This window comes from Trachypithecus francoisi, unplaced genomic scaffold, assembly GCF_009764315.1.
Source record: "Trachypithecus francoisi isolate TF-2019V2 unplaced genomic scaffold, Tfra_2.0 Lachesis_group8, whole genome shotgun sequence".
Taxonomy (NCBI): Eukaryota; Metazoa; Chordata; class Mammalia; order Primates; family Cercopithecidae; genus Trachypithecus; species Trachypithecus francoisi.
Genome location: NW_022681473.1, coordinates 7742812 through 7768825, shown reverse-complemented (window position 1 = coordinate 7768825; position 26014 = coordinate 7742812). Strand labels below are relative to the sequence as shown.

The window sequence follows — 26014 nt, the reverse complement described above, 5'->3', positions numbered from 1 at the left end:
TCTTCCACCTCCTCCTCCTCTACTTGAAATGGCTTCTCAGATCTAGGAGGATCTCCTGGATCTGTCATGGCACTGGGAAGAGCCAGAGGCCAATGGACCAGTGCCGCTGGAGTTTGGCTATCTTCCTTGCTAGCTTCCACTGAGATACCTGTAACTTACTGGCCTCCATTTGTCAATCTAGGTACCCTGATCTACCAACCCACAGGACACTCCAGCCTCTCTCAGCTTTGCAATTTTGGGGCACAGAAATCTCAAGGCTTTCCCATGCCACTCACGCATCTAAGACTCTGCAGACCAGCCCTCCTAGACATAGCACAAACCCCACACTGCTGTAGTCAACCCTGCTTCAAGGGCTTTCTTCTTAAGCTAGAGCCTGAGAACTGAAGCCCAGGTTGCCTCTGCTCTGGATCCCCAAATCTATGTGAGGAATCTGTCTTTTCCCAACTCTACCCTCCCACTCTGGCATGGCCTCAAGGGCAGAACCCAGCATCTTAGCTCTTCCTTCTCTCCAAATCTCCCAGCCCAGAAAGAATTTGCCGCTGTTGTTTTTTGTTTGTTTTCTCTTCTTCTTAATGTTTTTTTAGAGACAGGATTTCACTCTGTTGCCCAGGCTGCAGTGCAGTGGTGGGATCATATCTCACTGTAGTCTCGATCTCCTATACTCAAGCGATTCTTCTGCCTCAACCTCTTGAGTAGCTGGGACTACAGGCAGGCACTACTATGCCCAGCTAATTTTTTAATTTTGTAGAGACAGGGTCTCACTATTTTGCCCAGGCTGGTCTCAAACTCCTAGCCTCAAGCGATCCTCCTGCCTTGGCCTCCCAAAGCACTGGGGTGAGCCTCTGCATCCAGCCCTGTTTTGCTTTTTCTGCATGTTTTCTCAACTAGATATATAACTACTTTTCCAAACTATTCCAAGCCTCTCACCTTCAGGCATTTGAACCCAAGAATTAAAGAAATAAAGTTCCTATTTTATTCCTTTCTTTGTCCCTTTCTTTGAAGCAACAGGGACAAGATCTAGATTGAAGAGAGAAAAGGGAGGGCTGACAAAGGAATTTCAAAACAATACTGCAAAATCCTATTTCACCACAAGCAGGTATAATTATTATTCCCATTTTACACATAAGGAAACTGAAGCTTAGAGAGATTAAGAAGCTGGAGTTCTTGGAGCAGAGCACTGGATTTAGAACCAAAAGCCAAGGTTGGAACTTAGGCATCTGCTGTTGGTGTTCTAACTCTCCCTTACTGTCCCTTACTTGAGCAATCTTGCAATCAGGCCCGTCCCAGGCTCCCTGAGGCCCAGTGGTCTGGCTGTGCTGCCATGCAGCTCCAATCCCAGTACTGCCCCAGGAGAAATCCCTGACTCCTCCGCCCAGTCTTGGTGATCCTTCTCTGACCTTCCTCCATGCAGTCCAGTGTCAGTTGGAAGCACTGGGGATCCTGTGAAGCATCAGCTCCGCATCAGCCTGGCTTGTGACCTGGGGCAAGTTTCTTCTCCTGCCTGAGCCTCGGCTTCCTGGTGTGTAAACTGGGGATTATAACAGGGATTCAGTATATGTTCACTGAGGAACTGCTTTGGCAGGCAATGCATTAAAAGCTGGGGGTACACAAGGAAGTGAGGCTGTCCCAGGGTCCCCGGGCAAACCCAGCACAATGGAGGCCTCTGGAGGCATCAGTGAGGGCAGCTATCCTGTGTCACAGGGTTGTGTGACCTACAGCCTGCTTGGTGGGAGTCTCGCAGGGAAATTCTCTGTGACTAACGAGTATCGTTTCCCCTAAAGGATATGCCGTCGGCTGCATTCTTGTTTCATCTAGCCGCTGGGCCCCAGAACAGTTGGCAAAGCAGTTGGTATCTTTGGTTATTTTTAGGTGGGGGAGTTAGCAGGGTGGATGTGGTAGGGCCCAGGGGAGTCTGGTAGATTGGGAGCTTCAGGTGCAACAAGTTTGTGGGGGTGGGGGTGGCAGCGGCTCCCTCTCAGGAATGTTTAGGCAAACTCCCAGGAATCCTTCATGATGGAAGTCAAAAGCCAACTCCTCTATGCAGTCTTCCTTGATTTTCTCATAAAACACCCCCACCGCCACCCACAAGACCAAAGACTTGGTCTGGAACGATAATCCAGCCTTTAGTTACAGTTCCAGACCAACAGTACTGAGCAATAGGGACCTTACCTGATGCAGATAAGGTTTCTTTTCGGCACCTCTGAGGCTCCATCCCTAGTCAGAAGGATAAGGTACGGAAGTTAGGAGTTGAGACTGAAGCCACTCATACAGCTGAGAGTCTCTCTTGGCCCGTTTCTAGCAAACTACAACAAGTAAGTCACTTTTGTAAATTTATTTCCTCATCTGTAAAATGGGCAACTATCGTGCCTGCCTCCCAGGATTAAAGTAAAGGGTTTAATTTGCTCAAAGCCACAGCGCACAGCGCCTAACGTAGACTGGTAGATCTCTTGCAAGCCCCAGGCACAAAAGGAGCTGTGCTCCTGCAAAGGTCTCTTTCCTTTGCTGCACATCGGGTGGTGTGTGCATCCTGGCGGGGCGGGGGGGCACTAAGGGGAGGGGGGTGTTCGAGCTGGGCTGGAAGACAGGTCTGCGACTCTGTTCAACTGCAGCCGCTTTCCCCGGCCTCCACCGCTGCCGCACACCCCCTTTGCCTTTAGCATTTTCCTCCTCTCCTCTAATTGCATGGTGTCCCCACATGGGAGATGGGGTGTCGGAACTGGGGGTGGGGAGTTCCCCGGCCTAAGGCTGGGGAAGGGTCCTCCAGTGCCCTGTGAGGGCCCTGCCCTACGGTGGGGAAGGGGCGCCAGGGTCTCCGGGAGAACCCCGAAGTCCCCGGAAATGGAGGCGGAGTCTGGGGAGTCTGAAATGGGGGAGGGGTCACGTAGACTACGGGGGAGTCCTGAGCCGGCGAGGAGGGGCAAGGGAGTCCCTCAGACCGAGTGGAGGGCGGGGCTTCCCTAGTCAGAGGGCGGTGCCAGGGGAGGGGCGTGGTCTCATGCGAAGGGGAGGAGCTCCCCCGACGAGGGCTAAGCATCGCCGCAAGAGGCGGAGTCTGGGGTGAGGCGGGGCTCTCCTAGGGGCGGGGACAATGGGGCGGGGCCTCAGGACAGTGGGCGGAGCGTGGCTCTTCGCGCTCATCCCCCTCCTCCGGCCCCGGGTGTCCCCGTGACGAGGCAGCGCGGAGCCGCCGCGGGCCTGGCCCATCCCGCCGCAGCGGCCCGGGGCCGAGCAGGGGCTAGGCGGTGAGGGAGCGGCGCCCAGCGGGTCCCGGAGCGTGGCCAGGTGAGGCCGCCGGGGCAGAGGGGGCGGGGGCTGCGCCGGGCGGGTCCCGGCGGGCGCGGGGGGCGTGTTTGCGTGTCTGGGGGTGGCGGAGGGAGTGGGTCCGAGGGCGGGCGCCGGTGGCTACTGCGCGCCCGCGCTTCCCTGCGGTCGCGGGTGCAGGTGGTCTCTGCGCCGTCCGGGCCCGAGGAGTGCGGGGCTGTGCGCGCGCGCGCGTGTTGTGCGGAGGGGCCGCCGGGTGTGGACCTGCGTAGGTGCTGGGCCGCGGTTCTCGTTCTGCCCAACCCGGGCGCGGGGCGCAAGGCGCGGGCCTGCCCCGGCGCGGTCCCTCCGGCGCGAGGATGTTTTCCAAACGGGCTGCCTGCGGGAGACGGCTGTGCTGCAGCCCGAGCTCGAGGGGGGAGCGCCGCCCCCACAAGCCTCCTGAGACCCGGGCGGCTGGGGACGCAGACACCTGAGGGAGGGAGGGAAGAGTGCGCACCCAGGAGTCCATTGGCCTGCCCGCAGGGGGAGGCTGAGATGGGGAGACTGAGGCAGATGGATGGTGAGGCGGAGGCGGGCAGACAGGCAGAGACGGGGAATGGGGGGAGAGAGACGGCGAAAAGGACAGCGGCTAGGAGGACAGAGAGTCATTGAGAAAGCAGATGGACAGACAGAGGCCTAGACCTCAAAGGGGCAGAAAGATTCAGATGGACAGGTAGATTCAAAGAACCTGTCGGAGGGGCTAAATCAGAGGTCCAGAGGCCAAGAGCCATAACCAGGAACTGAGTCTGAGATGAGGGGTAAGGGCACCCAACTCATGGGGTGCCCGTCTTTGAAGCACATCCCAGCCTGGGATCTTGGCCAAAAAGCAGCCTCTGGCCACCCCAAGTTGGTCCATCCCTCTGGCACCACTGAATATCCTGACCCTCTTGACTGTGCCACCCCTCCCTGGTATCCCAGCAACCTCGGGCAGTTTAGAGGAGGCAGAGGGGAAGTGGTTACCATAGCAGTAGAGGCGGTGAAAGGTCACCCTTGCCTTAGCCTAGGCGGTCCTGCAGCAGGCTGGAGCTGGGATTGAGTGGGGCTGGGGTGGGAACCTGCAAAGCTCTTTTCTCTCCCACTCTGGCCAGAATGGTGCTGGAAGGAAACCCTGAAGTGGGGTCCCCCCGAACCTCAGACCTTCAGCACCGGGGGAACAAGGGCTCTTGCGTTCTCTCCTCTCCCGGTGAAGATGCGCAACCAGGCGAGGATCCCATCAAGTATGGTGAACTCATCGTCCTGGGGTGAGCATCTCTGGCCTAGAAGGGGTGAAGCACCAGACACCCACCCAGCGCAGCCAGAACAAGGGCCCCGACCCCTCCTCCCCCGACAAAGTGCCTTCTGCTGTTCGTCCCTCCTCACCTTCCTAGCTGAAAGACAAAATTGACCAAACCCACCTCAATTCATAATTATTGTTTTGTCTTCCCATTTTTCACAAATTACTGTGACAACTCTAACCACCCAACTTCCTGATCAGATGAGAAAAATGTTAACACCAGCTGCCTTTCCTAAAGCACCTAAGTGTGTGTGGTGTGGGGTGAAGAACTCTGGTTCTCCAGCAAAACTGCTAGGTTCAAATCCTGCCTCTGCAAGTTGCTGAACTTCCCTGTGCCTCCGTTTCCCATTTTGCAGATAGAGATGTTAATAATCCCTTCCTCAGAGAGTTGTCAGAAGGAATGAATGAAGTGATTTCTGTAAAGTACATAGAACAGCTCCCAGCACATATCAAGTGTTCTGGGAGGCAGGCCTGTGCCAAGCCCTTTCATGGACATTATTTCATTTCAATCTTCACAAAGATGCTGTGAGGAAGGAGGTGAGGAAACCGAGGCTCAGAGAGGGGAAGTGACTGGCCCAAGGGCACACAGCTGGTAAGTGGCAGGGCTGGGATTTGGACCCAGGTCTTTCTTACTCTAGGTCTAGTGCACTTTCACTAAGCCACAGCTGACCTGCACACTGCAGATGAGAAAGCCAAGGCCAGGAGAGAGGAAGCAACATGAACTGGCAGCCGGGCCAACCTCATCCCTTCCTGGTCTTCTCCTGACCAGGATCCCTGCACCATCCACTCAGATCTTTCTCCAGAGACAGACCCTCTTCCTCCTCCCCCATCTAGGTCTCCTTTTGGCCTCTCTCTGCCATCAGTCCTAAAGAAACTATTTGATAAGTTATATTATCATTAAGATTATTTTTTTAAAATGGCTGTTTGTTGACACGTGCTTTTTTTTTTACAAAAAAAAGCAGTAATAGCGAACACTTATCAAGGGCTTCCTATAAATATGCCAAACTCTGTGCTAAGCACTTTTAAATGCTTTGTCTCATTTAGTTCTCAAAATGAACCTGCGGGTTAGGTCCTAAAAAATTAGCTCCATTTTACAGAGGTCATGTGATAAGTGGAAGAGCCAGATTTAAGCCAGGCCCATCTGTGTCCCAAGCCTGTGTCCTGCACTGCCCCACCTCGGGGCCTGCCCACCCCCGCTCCCGATGTGTAGGAAGAGCTCACAAGGGCAAAAGTGATGTCTCCCTTGGGAGAGCTTGCCTTGAAAAAGCAGCTGCTTTATATCCCAAAGGCAGGACTGGCTTTCCAGCCCAAGGCAAGGCCACTAATGTGGGAGGCTGCAGACCCACGGGTGTGGGCCCTCCTGGCAGCCCCTTTGCACAGCAGAGTCCACATTGGCTGCACATTCAGAGCTGGCTGGAGGGCACTGAAAATACACAGTGACAGTCACAATGGGTGGGACCAGGGAATGTGGATTTTTTTTTTTTTTTTTTTTTTTTTTTTTGCAGGAGGGGAGACAGAGTCTTGCTCTGTCACCCAGGCTGGAGTTCAGTGTCACGATCTTAGCTCGCGGCAACCTCCACCTCCTGGGTTCAAGTGATTTTCCTGCCTCAGCTTCCTGAGTAGCTGGGATTACAGGCACCCACCACCATGCCTGGCTAGTTTTTGTATTTTTGGTAGAGACGGGGTTTCACTATGTTGGCCAGGCTGGTCTTGAACTCCTGACCTCAAGTGATCTGCCCACCTTGGTCTCCCAAAGTGCTGGGATTACAGTTGTGAGCCACTGCGCCTGGCTGCATCTGGATTTTAACAAACTCTCTAGAAGATTCTGATTCAAGTGGCCTTGTCTGTATTTGGCAGCTCTTTGTCCTGTCACTTCCTGTTCCCAAACCTTCCTGGCACCCCACTGGTTACAAAATAATGTCCTCAGTCTGGAGTTCAGAGCCCTCCCACCAGCGTCATCTCCCCACATACTTCACCACCAAAGTCACCATTACCTGATCTCATCAGACCCTGCCAGCCTTGGGCCCTTTGCTTAGGGTGAGCCTCCATCTAGAGGGGCTTCTGGAGTCAGAGAGACTGGGCTCAAATCTGGACATTTTCACCTACTAGCCAGAGGCAAGTCACTTTACCTCGCTGAGCCTTGATTTCTCTCATTTGTAAGATGGGCAGAAAGCCACTTGCCTGGCAGGCCACTGCACAGATTCCATTAGGTGATTGATAGCAAGAAGGCCAGGAACACGGAGGCAGCAGCCCATGGCAGCGATGAGAGCTATGACTCACCTCCTCTGTGCCTCTCACAGCCATCCCTTCCGGACAAGAGATGGAAAGGCAGGTGGAAATTTGACATGTGTGGACATATAGAGGTAGTGGCATTGTGGGTCAGTTTTTCCTTTTGTTTTGGTTTTGAGTAGTGGTGTGATAAGTGACAATTTGCTACAGGCGAACCCTTTCTAGTTCTTCAAAACCCAGTAGAGGTGTTCCCTCTCCCAGCAACCTCATGCTAGGGCCAGAATTCCCTTTTCTTCCTCTAGGCTTATGGCATCCTTGACTTGTGCCTGGGTGTGGCAGGTGGCATCTAGGTTCCTGGAGAAGCTGAGGAACCCCTCCACTGAGGGCCCACAGCTGATCCGTGGTGCGTCACCTCTACTGCCGCAGTGCACAGCACCCATCCAGGCATGGCTCAAGTGTCCAGGAAATACTTGGTTAACTGAATGTAAGTGCTTTTGAAACTGTTCTGACACCACCCGCCCACTCCCCAAGGTACCGATTTGTTATTGTAGGGTCTTCTAGTTTCAGGTGCTTCTGGAGCTTGTTTATTAAGGTAGGATCTGCCCAGAAGTTGGCAGTTTCCTCCAAGTTTCATCAGGGGTTCACTTTCCCTCTTTCTCTCTCTCCTCTTGCAACCCTTTCTTCTTAACCCCCAACATCTACAGCTACAATGGGTGTCTGGCAAGTGGGGACAAGGGCCGCCGGCGAAGCCGCCTGGCACTGAGCCGCCGTCCGCATGCCAATGGAGTGAAGCCAGACGTCATGCACCACATCTCCACGCCGCTCGTCTCCAAGGCAAGCAACTGACCCGTAGACCTGAGGTCCTGCCCTCCCTGCCCAAGGCCCAGGTCTTTGGCTTTCCAGGTCCTACCTGCCCACAGCCCCCCACCTTAACAGGAGAGCCCACTTTGTGTCATCACTCACTGCATATTGGGCCACCCGAGAATGGTGATGAAAAATCCTTTGCAGTGTGCACAGTTCTTTACAGTTTGCAAAATGTTTCCTTAACAACCAGACCTTTCTGAACCTTGGCTGCCTCTAAGATGGTGCTGCTTATTTCCATCCAATGGAAATGGGTGGAAATGAGCTGCACCATCTTAGAGGCAGCCAGGGTTCAGAGAGTGGGAGGTGACAGTCATACTGCAATGGTAAAGGAAAAAACCTTTGGCTTTAGAGGATTTGGGTTAGAATTCAGCCTCTGATATTTCCAGCTGTGTGCCTTTAGGGCAGTTTCTCTGTGACCTGCAGTTCCTTCAACTCTAAAATGGAACGATAACCCCCTTCTTTTTTTTTTTTTTTTTTTTGAGACGGAATCTCATTCTGTCACCCAGGCTGGAGTGCGGTGGTGCAATCTCGGCTCACTGCAATCTCTGCCTCCTGGGTTCACACCATTCTCCTGCCTCAGCCTCCCGAGTAGCTGGGACTACAGGTGTGCATCACCATGCCCAGCTAATTTTTTTTTTTTTTTTTGTATTTTTAGTACAGACGGGGTTTCGCTATGTTGCCCAGGCTGGTCTTGAACTCCTGACCTCAAGTGATCTGCCCACCTCGGCCTCCCAAAGTGCTGGGATTACAGGCGTGAGCCACTGTGCCCGGCCTTGATAACCCCATTCTTAAGGTGACTGTAGGGCTTAAATCATGTGACACACCTGCTGCACTGTCCACCCTCTGCGAAGGATGGAGCTGCCCCCTTTCTGGAGAGTGGCTGCTGGGCCTTGAGCTCCAGCTGCTGGCTCCAGGCTTACACTTATCATAGCTGCACACCCTGGCAAGTGACTTTTTTCTCCCCCCAGGCACTGAGTAACCGTGGTCAGCACAGCATCTCGTACACGCTGTCCCGGAGCCACTCGGTCATAGTGGAGTATACACATGATAGTGACACAGACATGTTCCAGGTATGCTCAGGCCTCTCCACACACCTCCTGGCCACCAGGCCTCTAGGCTCTGCAAGCATTTCAGGTGAGGCTACAGGATGGGAGGCCATGGGAAAGTTGCTTCCCTCCAGACGAGGAAGCAGGATGTCCCAGTGTGGGCTGTTGACTGCAGAGTCACACAGCAAGTCAGTGGCTATATCAAGGATCAAACTCAAGACTCGTAGACTGTGGGAGCTGACACAGCTCAGGGGTTCAGGTGTGAGAGGCCTAATGCCTGTGTTCAGATTTTGGCTCCATCACTTACCACTGGGTGACTTTGGGGAAGCATCACTTAAGTTCTGTGGGCCTTGGTTTACTCATCTGTAAAATGGGGCCCATAATAGTACCCACCCCACAGGAAGATTAACTTAAGCATTGCGTATAAAATGTTTAGCATGGTGGCTGGCATATGGCAAATAGTTACTCAGAAGTTGCTATCTGCTGCTAACATTTGACCACCCTCTTATAATTCTATCAGCAAATCAACTTGTATTTATTGGATGGGGTGATCCCTAGTGCTGTGGGGGCAACAGAGAAGGAGAAGCTGCTCCAGGCCATGGCTTCTTGGACTTGGAGACCCCACCTGGGAGCCTAGAAGGTCTAAGGAGTTGGTGCTGCCCCCTTCTCAGGGCCTGGCAGCCTCCTTTTTTGGTGACCTTGCATACAGAGCAGCTGCCGGAACTCTGGGTGGGGAGGCCTATGAGAGTCCCCTATATACATGCGGTCGCTGCTTGCTTTCCCTGTCCTCACAGATCGGCCGCTCCACAGAGAACATGATTGACTTTGTGGTAACAGACACGTCCCCTGGAGGAGGGGCTGCCGAGGGCCCTTCCGCCCAGAGCACCATCTCCCGCTACGCCTGCCGCATCCTCTGTGACCGCCGGCCGCCCTATACTGCCCGCATCTATGCAGCTGGCTTCGATGCCTCTAGCAACATCTTCCTTGGAGTGAGTGGGCCCCAGGAAGGGACCAACTCTTCATCTTGAGGCAAGGGGTAGGCTTGGGAGGTGCAGCATCTTGATGTGATGAACCAGCCCACAGTAATCCAAATGATGGTCCTGGGAGGGCTTAGCAACCCCAGCTAACTGATGAGCAAAGTGAGGCCCAGAGAGACGCTTAAGACATGCAGCTTCAATGCCAGTCCTCTCTGAGCCACCTCTGAACTTGAGGGTAGGGGGGCAGTGCCTCTGGCACGTAGCCTGCTGGGGGACCCCTGGGGGATGTGATCTGATCCCTTATGTGGTCCCAGGAGCGGGCGGCTAAATGGCGGACCCCAGATGGCCTGATGGATGGACTGACCACCAATGGAGTTCTGGTGATGCACCCGGCGGGCGGCTTCTCCGAGGACTCAGCCCCAGGTGTCTGGCGGGAGATCTCGGTCTGTGGGAATGTGTACACGTTGCGGGACAGCCGCTCAGCCCAGCAGCGGGGCAAGCTGGTAGGTGGCCTGCTCTACTCCCCACCTTCATCCTTGCCAGGCCCTCACAAGCTGCCTATCCCCCTGCCCAAGCCAGGAGATGATCTCTAGTCCTTCTGCCCCAGGGAGCCCCAACAGGCTCCATGTTGGGGAATCCCAGGCCCAGGGAGTTCTTAGCATGTGCCACAGACAGGCAGACAGACCAGGGTCCCCAAGCATAGCGTGCATACCACTGGAGGTCCAGGGGGTGATGTGATCAAGGCACACACAGACATACTGTGCAGTCCCAGGTGGCTTCGAGGCTTCTGGCAGCTTAAAAAAAAAATCACACCTTATGAGAGTGACACTGGCCCATGTGTGAGCAGTTTATAGCCTAAAGTGTTGGCAGTTTGTAGCATGTCTGTCACATTCAGACAGGTTTAGCACTGTTCTCTCTCAGGAGGAAAGGGTCCTTACAGTAGTTCTGACACAGGTGTTAGTGGCAACTCCTTGTGCAGATCAGAGAGCTGAGGTTAGAGAGCCCAGAGTGAGTCCTAGAGAGAGGCAGGGGCTGCCCAAGGTCACATGGCCATGCTCCTCAAACGGGCCATGCGTTGCTCTTCAGGCATGAGCACATTGGCCAAGGAGATGCAAAACCTCAGAGAAAAGCATGGCTTTTCTTTCCAGAGCGTCAACTCTGTGGGGAGGTCTGGGGAAGCATTGTTTGGTAAAATGATGCATGTGAATGTTTCACAAGCCTACTCTTCTTAAGCAGTATTTGCCACGCACTGTTCTAAGTTTTTACACTGAATGATTCATTTATTTATTTTTTTAAATTTTTTTTTTTGAGATGGAGTCTCACTCTGTCACCCAGGCTGGAGTGCAATGGCATAATCTCAGCTCACTGCAACCTCCACCTCCTGGGTTCAAGTGATCCTCCTGCCTCAGCCTCCCAAGTAGCTAGGACTACAGGCATGAGCCACCACACGCGTCTAACTTTTTGTATTTTTAGTAGACATGGAGTTTCACCATGTTGGCCAGGCTGGTCTTGAACTCCTGACCTCAGGTGATCCACCCGCCTCAACCTCCTAAAGTGCTGGGATTACAGGCGTGAGCTACCGCGCCAGGCCTCATTGATTCATTTAATCTTCACGAGAACCACTTGAGATGCCAGAAGGTGCAGTCCATCTTGAGGATGAGGAAACCGAGATGGAGAGAGGTTAAGTTACTTGACCAGGGACAAAGTTAGTCAATGGTAAGGACAGAATTCAGCCTGGGCAGCCTAGCTCCTGAGTTTTTGCTTTTAACTGTTAACTACTGGGATAGCTGCTTTGGGCTAAGTACCCAGCATTCCCTGTTAGCTTTGAGCTAAGTACCCAGCATTCCTTGTTAGAGGCCTTTCCTGCCTCTGTCAGGAGGAGGGCACTTCAGAAAACATCTTATTTTAGAAAAATCCTGTCTGGGTCCAGACTTCCTGATTAGACAGATGGAGAAACCAAGGCCCATGCCCCGCTGGGAGGGGGGGTCAGCATGTGCCTGGGGTGCACCTGCCTGCCCGCTTGGCCTCCCAGCCTGCCTTGCCCCTCTGCCCTGCCTGCCCTGCCTGCCCTGCCAGCCAGGGTGTCCTCTCCAGGGAGGCTCCGTGGGATGGACCCGTGGCTCGGCCGGGGCCTCTTGGGCAGTAAGGCCCTTCTACTGCCTCTGGCAGGTGGAAAACGAGTCCAACGTGCTGCAGGACGGCTCTCTCATCGACCTGTGTGGGGCCACACTGCTGTGGCGCACACCGGCGGGGCTGCTGCGGGCTCCCACACTGAAGCAGCTGGAGGCCCAGCGGCAGGAGGCAAATGCAGCGCGGCCCCAGTGCCCCGTGGGCCTCAGCACTCTGGCCTTCCCCAGCCCAGCCCGTGGCCGCACAGCACCCGACAAACAGCAGCCCTGGGTCTACGTCCGCTGCGGGCACGTCCACGGCTACCACGGCTGGGGCTGCCGGCGGGAGCGGGGCCCCCAGGAGCGCGAATGTCCTCTCTGCCGCCTCGTGGGGCCTTATGTGCCTCTATGGCTTGGCCAGGAGGCCGGCCTCTGCCTGGACCCTGGGCCGCCTAGCCATGCCTTTGCACCTTGCGGCCACGTCTGCTCTGAGAAGACTGCCCGCTACTGGGCCCAGACACCACTGCCCCACGGCACCCATGCTTTCCATGCCGCCTGCCCCTTTTGCGGGGCCTGGCTTACCGGCGAGCATGGCTGCGTCCGCCTCATTTTCCAGGGCCCACTGGATTAGGCTCCCTGGGGCCCCCTGCTGCTGTGCCCACCTGCCCACCCAGGTCCCCACCTCCTGCAGCCCAGAGGGAGCTCTGCATGTGGGACACTCCCTGCTGGCACAGCCACACCAGATGGACATGTTGGACGGGCTGTGCCCTTCCCCCCAACTGTGGCCCCCCAAGGAGTTCCCCAAGATCTCCACCCCAGTCATGCTGATGGGGCCTTCAGAACCACCTCTGTCCTGGGTCGATGGAGGAAAGCCCAGCCCCATGGCCTTGCCCTTCCTGGGGCATCCCACATCGTGCCGCTGACACTGTGTGCCCCTGGGGGAGTGAAGGGGCCAGGGGCCCCTGACCCCTAGCTTAGGCTGGCTATGCCCTGAGCCTGCCAACCCAGTTTCAGACACTCATCCTTCCTGCTGCCACCCTGGGTTCCTCTATAAACTTCGCTGCTCAGCTGCCCCCACAAGTCCCATGTACCCCGCATGTGTGTAATGCCTCCAGCCCCCAAGTGAGTGGTGGGTGGGTGGCAGGCTGGGCCCAGCATTTGCTGACAGCCACTATGGGCTGGACTCTGTGCTAAGTGGTCTCTCGGGACACAGAGGCAATCAGACCTGGTTCCCCGCCTGGCGGAGTTCACAGTCTAGTGGAGGACAGACTGTTACCAAATGGCAACACGCCTCATGTGTGCTAGGATCAGAGTACGAATCGGGCTGTGGCAGGCCTCACTGGTAATGGAAAAGTGAGGGAGGCTTCACGGAGGAGTTGTCGTAGGAGCTCAGCCTCGATGGCTGCTCGGAACCCTTGGGGTCCACAAGATGGGAAGCGTGCTCTATGCAGAAGGGAGGGCCTGTGCGTAGGCTCAGGTGTCAGTAAGCCAGGAATCCAGGGACAGTGTCAGGGTGGCTGGAGCATGGACTGCTGGGGGACAGAGAAGGGGGTGGAGCAAAAGGTTGGGACCATGTGACCAGGGAAGATGCTGGATGGAGGATTCTGAACCTCATTTGTGGATGGTCAGGAGTCAACAAAGGGAGGAGAGAGGACTCACTGGTCAAGAGTGTGTCGGCTGTGACACAAGGGCCACCATCCCTGAATGCCCACCACGTGCCCCGCACTGTGCTGATGATGATAATAATAACTACGTCCATTGAGCACTCTCCAGACACCTGGCTCTGCTTCTTGGAGGTTTTGTTATTTAATCCTCACAGTAACCCAAGAAGGGAGGTGTTGCCATTTGTGTCTCTGAGGAGATGAGGGCAGATGCACCAGGTCACACAACTAGAAAGTGGCCAAGTCAGGATTTGAATCCACAGCTGCTCCTCTCCATCACAGTGTTGCTTTCCTTCAACAGAGGTGGGGGTGAACCGAGCAGGGTTTTGGATACTGGATTGGTGGACACCCACCTGCTTTGTGCCTAGCCCTGTGCAGGGTCCCTGCAGTGGGCAAGGCCCTGCCTCTCGCAGCCCAAGGTCTGCAGAGGGACCTACCCATGCTTGTTGGAAGTTGACCCCCACACCTGTGCTGGCCATCTGTACCCCAGGCTAGGATGCAATGGGCCATCAGCCAGGCTGGAAGTGTTCGGAGGAGTGAGAACCAGGGGCTCTAGAAGGCCCAGGGAGGACCTGGAGCCTGAGCCAAATCTTGAATGGCAGAGCATCTCCAGAGGCAGGGAGGAGTTGGGAGGGCAGCCAAGGTGAGGGGAACAGCATGGCATGGCAGGGAACATGCCTAGTGTGGAAGGGGGCAAGCAAAAAGGAATGGGGGTAGGGAAGGTTGCTGAGGCCTGGTGGGCCTTGATTGCCATGGAAGCCAAGCCTGAACTGGATTCCTGTTCATCCTGGCCACAGGTGGGCGTGTTGCTGGGGTTGCCCCAGACCATTCCTGGGGAGAGCAAGCCAGGAAGACAGGTAGACGGCTGTTCTGGAGACGAAGAGAAGGCTCTGAGTATAGGCCTGACCTGGGTATCGTCCCCAGTAGATGGCAGAGCCTAGGGGAGTACAGATTCCAAGGGGAGGGATGGACCTGCCCAAGGTCACACAGCTGGTTGGGACCAGGGAGATCAGACCTGGGCTATTGAGAAGACAGATGGCACCCGCATGTTATGAGGAGGAGGGTGTGGTCACATTCTTGCTTCCAGAGCATGGCACTGCTGCAGTGGGGGCGGAGGGGAGGGTGGGGATGCTGCAGGAGGTGTGGGAGCATTCCAACTTCTCTCCCCTCAACATACGACACATAACACTCAAAATCCAACTCAGAATTTCAAGTTCTCTCTTCTGATCCTGTTGGGAACCAGGCAGGAGAAAATTTTTTTTTTTTGAGACCGAGTCTTGCTCTATCGCCCAGGTTGGAGTCCAGTGGTGTGATCTCGGCTCACTGCAAGCTCCGCCTCCCAGGTCATGCCATTCTCCTGCCTCAGCCTCCTGAGTAGCTGGGACTACAGGCGCCTGCCACCACGCCCGGCTAATTCTTTGTATTTTTAGTAGAGATGGGGTTTCACCGTGTTAGCCAAGATGGTCTCGATCTCCTGACCTCATGATCCGCCCACCTTGGCCTCCCAAAGTGCTGGGATTACGAGCTTGAGCCACCACACCTGGCCTAGGCAGGGGAACATTCTGATCCCATTTCCAGTGGGGAACCTCAGACCCTAGGAGGAGAGACCAGCAAAGGGCACCACCGTAGATGCTGGGGAGGACTCAGAGGTATTGGTGGATGGGGTCAGACAGCCCTGGTCTTGTCCCAGCTCTGCCTTTGCCAGCTCTTAGAGCCTCAGCTTCCTCAGTGCTAAAGGGGATAACAGTCGCTACCTCACCAGGTGGTTGTGAATATATGGAGGGCACCTCTAACACAGTTGATTCGTGTTGCTCCTCACCGACCCCTTTTTCATTCCCATGGGGAACAGCCAAGGCTGGGAAGTTATGACTCCAGTGATAGACTGCTCCATGTGAGTGACTGTGTGTGTGTATCTGTGTGTTGGGGTCAGGGACACCTGAACTATGTGGTGTTATAGGAGTCAGTGAACCTCTTAGCCTCAGTTTCCCTATCTGTACAATGGGTAAAGTGATGATACCTCAGGATTTTTGCAAGAATTAAATGACGTCCTCCATGCCAAACTGGTAGCAAGGGACCTCAGGACATGCTCACGTTATCTGTGATCATAAAAATGGGATCACGTGGCTTGGTTGGGGGTTCCGAGAGTACTGGGATCTTTTCCTTGCCTGAGCTGTCCCCTGCTGGCAGTGGACAGCACTACCTCCCTTATCTGAGTACATTTCAACTTCACCTGTCAGCCAACTTTATACCCATTTTAAAGACAATGAAAATGGAGGCACAGGAAAGAAGAGGGGTGACTTTCCTGAGGACACTGACCAACTGGTTGAACTCCTTCATATAACAAGTCATCATCAAAGCTAACAGCTTGTTAACACTTGTGTCGAGCAGGGCCTCGGGCACCTTTGTGGGTGAGAAACTGGTGTCTATGGTAAGCAGACGCTGCCTGGCCTAGACACGGGCGTGGCAAGGAGACTGTGTGGGATTTCAGTACCCAAACGCCCCTCACCCTGTGCAACTATAGGGAGCGGCACTGCAGCCAACACATCACAACTTACAATATCCCTTGAATTGGATTCAATTATTAGCCTGGTTTTCCGGTTCATAAAGCCAAGAGTCCCAGACAACGTCGCTCCACCCCCAGTCTGACCCTGGGCCCTCACCGCTACTCCCCACTAGGCCTAGGCCCTTCCACATGCCCCACCCAGACCGTGGTTTTGTGAGTCCGTCCAGACCTGTAAAAGTGGACTGCAGGCCCGCCTCTGCTCTGGACTCCCTTTCGGGGCTGCCGGAGGCTTTCTCATCCATCAGGCATTTGACAAGCCCCAGGAAACTGCCAGCCTGTTTGTGCTAAGGAAACTGAGGCTCGGGAATGTTTAGCGGCTACTTCCAGGCCCGTGGCGGGTGGGTGGTGGTACAGTGGAGCACTCGAGGCGCTTCTCCGCGCCCCAACACGGGTGAGACCACCTCAGCCCTGGCCCAAGCCCACTCGACCGTAGCCTCGATTCCCGGCACCGAGAGCTTTGCAACTTCCAAGTCTCCACTCCCAGGCCCCGAGTCCCGAGTCAGGGGGAGCCACATTACTCCTATTGTGTAGGTTCCCACCTGCAAGAGTTAGGTCGGGGCCTCTGGGGTGAAACCCCAAAGGAAAGCGGGATCGGGACTGGGGGAGGGGGATCGGGACTGGGGGAGGGGGATTCCCAAGTCCCTGACACCTGCGCCATGTCGGCCTGGGCTTGGTGACCTCGTCAGTCCCGTTTGCCAGGACTAGGCCGCGGCCAGGCCGGGCACAGAGGTACCCGGTCCGGGGCGTGTGGGGCCCGCAGACAAAAGGCCGAGCCCGCAGGGCCAATCCGCGCACCACCCTGTAGCGACTGGGGGCGGGAGCCGGAGAGCCGAGAAGCTCGTCTCGGCGCATCTATTGGTTGGTATTGACGCCCATCCAGACCCAGAGGCCAGGCAGTTGGCCAAGGGGGGCGGGGTTTGCAGAGCCCCAATGAATGGGGGAGCCGGAAGCAGGAAGTGAGTTTGCGAACGGAGCAGCTGCTGCAGGTGAGGCGCGGCGCCTGGGTTTTGGGGATCCCAGTGTGTCATCCCGGGGGACCAAGGCGAATCTGTACTGAGCGCAAAATAATTCCCTTTCTGCCCACTCTCCAGTACCTCCTCCAAATTCACCCCGCCCTCGAGGCCAAGGAGCACTCCGGGGAGCAAAGAGTTAACAGCCCATTCCGAATCTTGAGGCTGTGCTATTGGGGCGGAGCTTCTGGAGTCCGGGGCTGGGCGGGGAGGCTGGAAACTCTGTCCTAGCCGGGAAGGGGCGTGGCGGGGAGAATGCCCCGGGTTGGGGAATCCCCGGGTTCCAACGGGGCTGTCAGACTTTCAGTAAATTGTTGGCCTTTCCAAGCCTCAGTTTCCCTATCTGTAAAATGGGTTTTCTTCTGGTTGTAACTTCCGGTTGTAACTTCTGTGGCTTCCCTGGCGGAGCACAGGGAGAGAGTAGGAGAATGGAGGGCCGAGGAAAGGCGGTTAGAGGGATGAGAATGGGACAGGTGCAAGGAAAATCATTTATTGCTGTGAGTATTTTCCGTCCAGGCGACCTCATCTGATTAGCGCACCCACCTGGTAATACTGAGGTTATTCCCTCTTTTACAGAGGAGGCAACGGAGGTGCAGAGAAGTAAAGCAATGGAAGTCTGGGGCCGAGTCCTGGCTAAAGGCCGAGCCTTTCCAGCTGGCGGCCTGGAACTTTATCCTTGTGAGCCCAGTGGAAAGTGTGAAGAATTCTGAACAAAGGCCAGGCGCAGCACCTGTAATCTCAGCACTTGGGAGGCCGAGGCAAGCGGATCGCTTGAGGCCAGGAGTTCAAGACCAGCCCGGACAAAATAGCGAGACCCCCACCCCCGGCTCTACCAAAAATGCAAAAAATTAGCTGGGCGTGGTGATGCACGCCTGTAGTCCCAGCTACTTTGGAGGCTGAGGCAGGAGAATCACTTGAAGTCGGGAGGCGGAGGTTACTGTGAGTCAGGATCATGCCACTGCACTTCAGCCTGGGCAACAAAGTGAGACTCCATCTCAATAAAAGAATACTGAACAAGGAAGCAGGGAGGGGCCTGGGCTGGGAGCCTAGAGATGAGGATCTCTGCTGCTGATGTCTCCATTGTGGGATTAGGCAAGGCTCTGAGCCTCGGTTTCCCCATCTGTAATACTAGGTAGTTAGGTCAATCTATTTTTTTTTTTTTTTTTTTTTTTTTGAGACGGAGTCTTGCTCTGCCGCCCAGGCTGGAGTGCAGTGGCCGACTCTCAGCTCACTGCAAGCTCCGCCTCCCGGGTTCACGCCATTCTCCTGTCTCAGCCTCCCGAGTAGCTGGGACTACAGGCGCCCGCCTCGTCGCCCGGCTAGTTTTTGTATTTTTTAGTAGAAACGGGGTTTCACCGTATTAGCCAGGATGGTCTCGATCTCCTGACCTCGTGATCCGCCCGTCTCGGCCTCCCAAAGTGCTGGGATTACAGGCTTGAGCCACCGCGCCCGGCCTCAATCTATTTTTTTTTTTTGAGATGGAGTCTCACTCTGTCACCCAGGCTGGAGTGCAATGGTACGAGGCTCACTGCAGCCTCCACCTCCTGGGTTCAAGTGATTCTCCTGCCTCAGCCTTCCCAGTAGCTGAGATTACAGGCGCCCACCACCATGCCTGGCTAATTTTTGTATTTTTAGTAGAGAGGAGGTTTCACCACATTGGTCAGGCTGGTCTTGAACTCTTGACCTCAGGTGATCCACCCACCTCGGCCTCCCAAAGTGCTAGGATTACACGTGTGAGCCTCTGTACCTGACCTTAGAATCAATCTTTAACGTTTAGGGACTACAGGCCAAATATGGTCCACCAGTGTATTTTGTGAACCCTTGGGTGAGTCATCTGACCTCTGAGCCTCAGTTAGCATATCTGGTGAATGGGTACAATAGTATTCCCTTCCATGTGGGCTTTTGGGAGTATTAAATGAGATTATAAGAGTTCAGAGCCAGGTATGCAATTGGTATGGGGTAAACAACAGCTGTGATGACAGTGATGGTTCTCAGCAGGGCCCATGGCGGACACCCAGTACATCCTGCCTAATGACATCGGCGTGTCTAGCCTGGACTGCCGTGAGGCCTTCCGCCTGCTGTCACCCACAGAGCGCCTCTATGCCCACCACCTGTCCCGTGCTGCCTGGTACGGAGGCCTGGCTGTGCTGCTTCAGACCTCCCCCGAGGCCCCCTACATCTATGCTCTGCTCAGCCGCCTCTTCCGCGCGCAGGACCCTGACCAGCTGCGCCAACATGCCCTGGCTGAGGGCCTTACCGAGGAGGAGTATCAGGTTAGTTCCCTTGGGCCAACCTGCATTTCCTGAGTGGCTTCTGGGTGTGAAAGACCAGGATACAAATGTCTGTCTCTTTCAAGGGGTAGGTGGAGGATTAGACCAAAGGTTACAAATTCAGGCACTTCCCCTCTCTGGAGCCTCAGTCTTCTCATCTGTAAAATATGCATATGGGGTGTCTGTACCTCTTAGTGTTGTGATGATCCACTTAGAACAGTGCCTGACTTCAAGATACATGATGGCTGCTGTGATCATAACAAAAGGAACTGTGGTGGAGATTCAGGGAAGGAGAGGAAAGAGTCCAGAGTAGGTATTAGGAGGTCTGAATTCAGGACCAGTTCTTCTCTACCACACTATGTGGCCCTGGGCAGAATGTTCTGCCTGTCCCTTGGTTTTTGTTTTTGGATGTATTGGCCAGGTAATACACGAATTCTTAGTGCATTGCAGCAATGCAGAAAGACCCAAAAAACACAAAGATCACTCATTCTGTGCCCTCCTCAGAGGTAACCCACTGAGACTGGTACAGCCTTTTCTTTCTCTTTTTTTTTTTGTCACAGAGTCTTATTCTGTCACCCAGCCTGGAGTGCAGTGGCGCAATCTTGGCTCACTGCAAACCTCCACCTCCCAGGTTCAAGCATTTCTCATGCCTCAGCCTCCCAAGTAGCTAGAACTACAGGTATGTGCCACCACGTCGGGCTAATTTTTGTATTTTTAGTAGAGATGGGTTTTCACCATGTTGCCCAGGCTGGTCTTGAACTCCTGGCCTCAAGTGATCCACTTGCCTTAACCTCCCAAAGTGCTGGGATTACAGGCGTGAACCACCGTGCCTGGTCTTGGTTACAGCCTTTTCAATCCCGTCTGTGTACTACACACCTATATGTGTATATGCATGGTGAATCAGTTCCTTATTTTCTCTTTTATAGAAATGAGATGATGTTCTTTTCCTGCTTCGTGTCCTGCTTTTTCCATTGAATGCCATGTCTTGGAGAACTTGGAGAATGGGGTACATTTAAATGTACCTCATTCTTTTTTATTGACTGTGAAGTATTCCACAGCAGGGTACACTATAATCAATTTAATCTTTATTTCTGGACATTTAGCTTGTCCTGTTTTTCTTACAAACAGTGCCATGGTGAGCATACTTGTGCATACATGTGAGGGAGATCTGTTTCTAGAAGGAGAACTACTGGGTCAAGGGCTCTGTACATTTACAATTGACTGATTCTGTTAAATCATCTTCTAAAAAACTTTCACTGCATTATATTCCCACCAAGAGTGTACAAGAATATGGCTTGTTTTTCTATATGGGAAATGAAGGGATTGGATTGTTTCTCTCTGAGCTGACATACTGTTTATTCTACCTCTTTTGAAGTCTGGGCATGCACTTCCCATCTTGGGCCTTGGCTTACTCATTAAAAGAGCTAATATTTGTGGAAATATTTATAAACGGAAAGGTGCAACCGAAGCATTAGTATTTTCAGGGAAATTCTTTTTTTTTTTTTTTTTTTTTTTTGAGACAGAGTCTTGCTCTGTCACCAGGCTGGAGTGCAGTGGCACAATCTTGGCTCCCTGCAACCTCCAACTCCCTGGTTCAAGCAATTCTCCTGCCTCAGCCTCCAGAATAACTGGTATTACAGGCGTGCACCACCACAGCCAGCTAATTTTTGTATTTTTAGTAGAGACAGGGTTTCACCATGTTGGCCAGGATGGTCTCAATCTCCTGACCTCGTGATCTGCCCGCCTCGGCCTCCCAGAGTGCTTGGGATTACAGGTGTGGGCGCCAGCCATTCAGGGAAATTCATGTTTGCAAGTGGCGGAAACCCAGCTCAAATGGGCTTACGTGAAAAGGAGAATTGTTGGGTTACATGATTGAAAAGTCCAGGTCTAGAGGAAGTTTCAGGCATGGCTGGACTCAGGGACTCAGTGCTACCACTGGGATGCAGTCTTCATCTCTCAGCTTGCTTGCTTTTCTTGCTCCCAGAGGGGAGCTCTAGGGGTTCCAGGCCTGATGATCCCTGGTGTACACAGGCTCTTTGCCAATAGGAAATGTCCTGGGTAGCGCTCTTAAGCCAGCTTGAGCCTTGTGCCCATCCTGTAGCCAAGGATGGTGGTTTCTCAGACTGGCCAAGCCAGCTTACATGCCCAACGCTGGGGCTGGGGGAAGGGAGATCCCCCACCCTCCCACCCACAAAAGGAGGATTGAGGTCTTGCTACCCAAGGAAGATCTGGGGCCAGCAGAAGCCATAGAATAGACAGATGATTAAGGCCCCTCTGGCTCTAACATGTGATGCTTCCGAGGCCAGCAGCCTGACAGGTCAGAGGCTGAGGACAGGCTCCCAGGAGAAAGAGGGAGGTGGTGCTGGAACTGGGCCTTAAAGGACACAGTAGTCTCAGGTGGCTGAGAGGGTGCTGGGATGGAGAGGGCAAAGGCAGACGAACACCTGGGTGTGTTTGGGAACTGCCCAGAAGATCAGTTAGGCCAGACAGCAGGGATGTGAAAATGGGTCTGTGAAAGTGAGTGTGGGCCAGACTGGGGCTTCCCAGGACCTGGGTCCTGCCTGCACATTTCCCAGCCTCACCCACACTGGCTCTGCTGGGGCATTCGCATCTCAGGAGGGGCTGTTGCTGGGGTCAGGGAGGCTGTGCTTCCTGGGTCTCTGATGCCTGTCTACCCCCTCAGGCGTTCCTGGTCTATGCCGCGGGTGTTTACTCCAACATGGGCAACTACAAGTCCTTTGGTGACACCAAGTTTGTTCCCAACTTGCCCAAGGTGAGCCAAGGGAGGGTTGGGGAAGGTGGGGATGGGAGCTGGTGGGGTAGGGGTGGAGAATGCAGTAGAAGGAGCCCCAACTGGAGTGTCAGAAGCCCTGAGCAGAACATGGACCCTGTCGCTGCCACCCTGCATGACTGTGAGTGTCACCAACCTCACTGGGTGCTGTGGCCTCTTTATGTATAAAGGAAAAGCACAGCTCTCCCTGGCCGCTGATCTGCAGGCTGAACAAGGGCCAGATGTGGAAGTGTTCTGTGGACTTTCAGGTGCTCTCAAAAATGGAGCTTGTTGGTCATCACCAGGAACAGTGGGAAATACTGGGCTGGGGGCATCCCTCCCAGGATTATGAGGCTTGAGCCTATCTAGGGCAAAGGTGGTTCTTACAGCAGGTATAAGAGCTGGGACTTTAACATGCACACAAGTCACTTGGCGGTCATGCTGACATGCAGCATCTGATTCAGCAGGTCTGTGGTGGACCCAAGATTTGACATTTTTTCTTTGAAACAGGGTCTTGCTCTGTCACCCAAGCTGAAGTGCAGTGGTGTGATCATGACTCACTTCAGCATCAACCTCCTGGACTCAAGTGGTCCTCCTGGCTTAGCCTCCCAAGTAGTTGGGAATATGGGTGTGCAGCACCATACCAGCTAAATTTTCTTTTCTTTTCTTTTTTTGAGATAGGGTCTCACTCTGTCACTCAGGCTGAAGGGCAGTGGCACGGATACAGCTTACTGCAACCTCAACTTCCTAGGCTCAAGTGATCCTCCTCAGCTTCCAGAGTAACTGGTACCACAGATGCCTGCCACTGTGACGCCTGGCTAATTTTTAAAAATTTTTTGTAGTGACAGAATCCCACTGTGTTACCCAAGCTGGTCTTGAACTCCTGGGCTCAAGCAATTCTCACACCTTGGCCTCCCAGAATGCTAGGATTACAGGCATGAGCCGCAGCGTCTGGCCTAATTTTTTTTATTCTTTGTAGAGATGGGGGTCTCTCTATGTTGCCTAGGCTTGTCTTGAACTCCTGGCCTCAAGTATCTCTCCCTCCTCTGCCTCCCAAAGTGCTGGGATTATAGGCATGAGCCACCACACATGGAGGCTTGACATTTCTCAGGCCCTGCCAGTGCTGCTGGTCCACGGACCACACAACGAGCCAAAGCTCTTAGACCATGGGAGAAGAGATTGGGAGTGGATAGGGAGGCTCTGGAAGGCAGGTTTGGGTGGTGTGACTGGGCCATTGGCTTCCCTTTCCCTGTAGGAAAAGCTGGAACAGGTGATCCTAGGGAGTGAGGCCGCTCAGCAGCACCCCGAAGAAGTCAGGGGCCTCTGGCAGACCTGTGGGGAGCTTATGTTCTCTCTGGAGCCAAGGCTTCGACACCTTGGACTGGGGAAGGAGGTGAGGCCCCTGACTCCCCCAAGGGGACAGGGAGTGGAGGGAATTCTTCGAGGCCACCTGGTAAGGAGGGAAGGACAGGGGATGGGGAGGCAGTGGGCTCTGCCTCACAATCCTGAGGCAATGCTGCTCCCCACTGCAGGCCTCAGTTTTGTCATCTGTAGAATGGTAAGCAGGTTGGGTCAAATGCTTTCTGAATGCCCTCCCAGATCTGACATTCTGCACACAGGATGCCATGTGCTGATGGAGGGAAGGAGAGGAAGGCTGGAGGTGGAGGGAGCTGAGGAGGGGACAGCAGGGAAGGAGGGGGGTCCCAAGTTTCCCACCTCTGGAGGCCGCATCTGTTGCATGGGAAGAGGACCTTGGGAAGCCTTAGGGGTGGGCCAGCCTGAGAGAGGCACAGGCAGGGCTGCAGGAATGCTGGAAATTAGCATCTGTTTGTTTGTTTTATAACTTTTTCCCCGGAAGTAGATGGAGGGGTAAGCAATAGAGGCTGCTGGAAGGAGGGAGGGGCAGGAAGCCTGGGAAGATGACATCCCTGCAGCCCTGACCTTGGCAACTCCTCTTTCTCATGTCCCCTCTCTTCCCCAACAGGGAATCACCACCTATTTCTCTGGGAATTGTACCATGGAAGATGCCAAATTGGCGCAGGACTTTCTGGACTCACAGGTTTGGGGTTGGGGAGCTCAAGGTAGCAGAGGTTTGGTGGAGTTCCTAGTCCCAGCCCCCTCACAACTGGTGACCACTCCTGGGTCTCTGCTTGACTACTCCCTGCTAACTAGGGAAGGCACCAGCCCTGCCCACCCCAGGCTATAGAGCCTAATGACAGCCTCAGGGCTGGGCGAGGAACCAGGACCTCAGGCCACAGGGGTGTGAGGCTCTGGGGTCCACGTGTCAGTGGCGCTCCCAGCTTAGCCACTCACCAGCCATGTGATCAGTTTCCATGTCTGTGAAGTGGCACCCACCTCTGGTAGCCCTGGGTTTGCAGAGGCCATGCAGTGCCTGGTGTAGTGGTTGGAGTCAGTGCTTAGTAGAAGTGCACAGTGTCCTGAGCAGAGCAGGAGAGTTGGCCCTGGGCTGCCCATTCCCACTCTCTCCCGCTCCTCCCAGCCAACCTGGAAGGCCCAGCCTGCTTTGCCTCCATGCCTTCTCCCCGGGGGGTGACCCATTTTTTTTTTTCCTTCCTCCCACCCCACTGCCCTCTCCAGACCTCACTCTCAACCCCTGCCCTGGTCTCTTCTAGAACCTCAGTGCCTACAACACCCGGCTCTTCAAAGAGGTCGATGGAGAAGGGAAGCCCCACTACGAGGTGCGGCTGGCTTCTGTGCTTGGCTCAGGTGAGCTTAGCCCCAGGCTTCCCTTCTGCTCCCTCCCAGGCATTTCCGGACCTGGGTGGCTCATGTCCTGCCAGCCCTGCCACGCCCGCACAAAGAGGATCCTTCTCTCCCAGGAGTTTCTACATAAGGCCTGGGAATGGCTCTAGTTTCTCTATATCAGTCCCCTATTTGTCTGTGAACCAATCCCTGAGGGCTGGCAAGGGACAGGTCTCTGATTGGCTCAACCTGGTCTCAAGCCTACCCTGGAGTCAGGTGACGAGGTTGGCCCTTCAGGCCAGGCGTGGCAGCTCACACCTGTAATCCCAGCACTTTGGGAGGCTGAGGCAGGTGAATTACCTAAGGTCGGGAGTTTGAGACCAGCCTGGCCAACATGGTAAAACCCCGTCTCTACTAAAAATATAGAAATTAGTCAGGCATGGTGACATGTGCCTGTAATTCCAACTACTTGGGAGGCTGAGGCAGGGGAATCGCTTGAACCCAGGAGGCAGAGGTTGCAGTGAACCAAGATCTCACCACTGCACTCCAGCCTGGGTGACAGAGCAAAGCCCCAGGTCGAAAAAAGAGGTTGGCCCTTTCCAAACCAACTGCACTTGGGGTAGTAGTAGTGGGACCTGGGGTGATATTCTGAAGGGGAAATTGGGGTCCATTCCCAGGAGAGAGGAAATAGTGTGGACAGAAGTGTCCAGGCCTTTATGAAGACCTTTGCCACCTGGCTCTTTGTTCCCCACCTGCACCCCAGCCCCTGCTTCATCTCCACATCCTCCCACTCAGACTCTGTGCTCTGGCCATGCTCAACAGCATCCAGTTCTCACGGACCCTCTCTAGGTCTTTTTGTTTTTGTTTTTGTTTTTTGAGACAGCGTCTCGCTATATCACCCAGGCTGGAGTGCCCAGGCTAGAGTGCAGTGGTGCGACCTTGGTTCACTGCAACCTCTGCCTCCTGGGTTCAAGCGATTCTCCTGCCTCAGCCTCCAGAGTAGCTGGGATTGCAGGCACCCATCACCACACCTGGCTAATTTTTGTATTTTTAGTAGAGACGAGGTTTTGCCGTTTGGCCATGCTGGTCCTAAACTCCTGACCTCAGGTGATCCGCCTGCCTCTCGGTCTCCCAGTGTGCTGGATTATAGGCGTGAGCCACTGTGCCTGACCCCTGTCCAGGTCTTTGCACAATCCATTCCCCACTTCCCATGCGGAACCCCCTCCAGCCTCTCCTT

At 54.4% G+C, this 26014-nt stretch overlaps 2 protein-coding genes across 9 annotated transcripts in view; both read left to right on the top strand.

The window, feature by feature from the left end:
* Positions 1 to 2999: 2999 nt before the first annotated feature.
* PELI3 (pellino E3 ubiquitin protein ligase family member 3) lies at positions 3000 to 13574 on the top strand. 3 transcript variants are annotated; one of them, XM_033205702.1, is made up of 8 exons: positions 3121 to 3282; positions 4392 to 4544; positions 5097 to 5168; positions 7510 to 7639; positions 8638 to 8739; positions 9510 to 9704; positions 10007 to 10195; positions 11862 to 13574. In XM_033205702.1, the coding sequence occupies exons 2-8, from the start codon at positions 4393 to 4395 to the stop codon at positions 12429 to 12431; spliced, it is 1410 nt and encodes a 469-aa protein (XP_033061593.1). In that variant the 5' UTR covers positions 3121 to 3282; position 4392; the 3' UTR covers positions 12432 to 13574. The 3 variants fall into 3 exon arrangements, with proteins under 3 accessions (XP_033061594.1, XP_033061593.1, XP_033061595.1); XM_033205703.1 differs by lacking the exon at positions 5097 to 5168 and having other exon boundaries at positions 3000 to 3282; XM_033205704.1 differs by lacking the exons at positions 3121 to 3282; positions 4392 to 4544; positions 5097 to 5168 and adding an exon at positions 6319 to 7289.
* A 1384-nt stretch (positions 13575 to 14958) lies between these two features.
* DPP3 (dipeptidyl peptidase 3) overlaps positions 14959 to 26014 on the top strand; it is a 32240-nt gene continuing 21184 nt past the window's right edge. The window contains exons 1-7 of one of the 6 annotated variants that reach the window (XM_033205687.1): positions 14959 to 17010; positions 17611 to 17712; positions 19033 to 19307; positions 21988 to 22077; positions 23330 to 23467; positions 24059 to 24133; positions 24708 to 24801. In XM_033205687.1, the coding sequence (XP_033061578.1) occupies positions 16959 to 17010; positions 17611 to 17712; positions 19033 to 19307; positions 21988 to 22077; positions 23330 to 23467; positions 24059 to 24133; positions 24708 to 24801 (826 nt within the window). In that variant the 5' untranslated portion in view covers positions 14959 to 16958. Of the gene's footprint in view, positions 17011 to 17610; positions 17793 to 19029; positions 19308 to 21987; positions 22078 to 23329; positions 23468 to 24058; positions 24134 to 24707; positions 24802 to 26014 lie in introns of those variants that run through there. The other 5 variants (XM_033205690.1, XM_033205689.1, XM_033205692.1 and 2 more) reach the window with 5 other exon arrangements.

Bases quoted from the DNA above. Each gene is read 5' to 3' on its own strand.
- PELI3 (XM_033205702.1), top strand. From the start codon at position 4,393: ATGGTGCTGGAAGGAAACCCTGAAGTGGGGTCCCCCCGAACCTCAGAC. The intron at 5,169-7,509 runs GTAAGTGGCAGG...CAACATCTACAG, and splicing joins GGCCCAAGGGCACACAGCTG to CTACAATGGGTGTCTGGCAA. The intron at 7,640-8,637 runs GCAAGCAACTGA...TTCTCCCCCCAG, and splicing joins CCACGCCGCTCGTCTCCAAG to GCACTGAGTAACCGTGGTCA.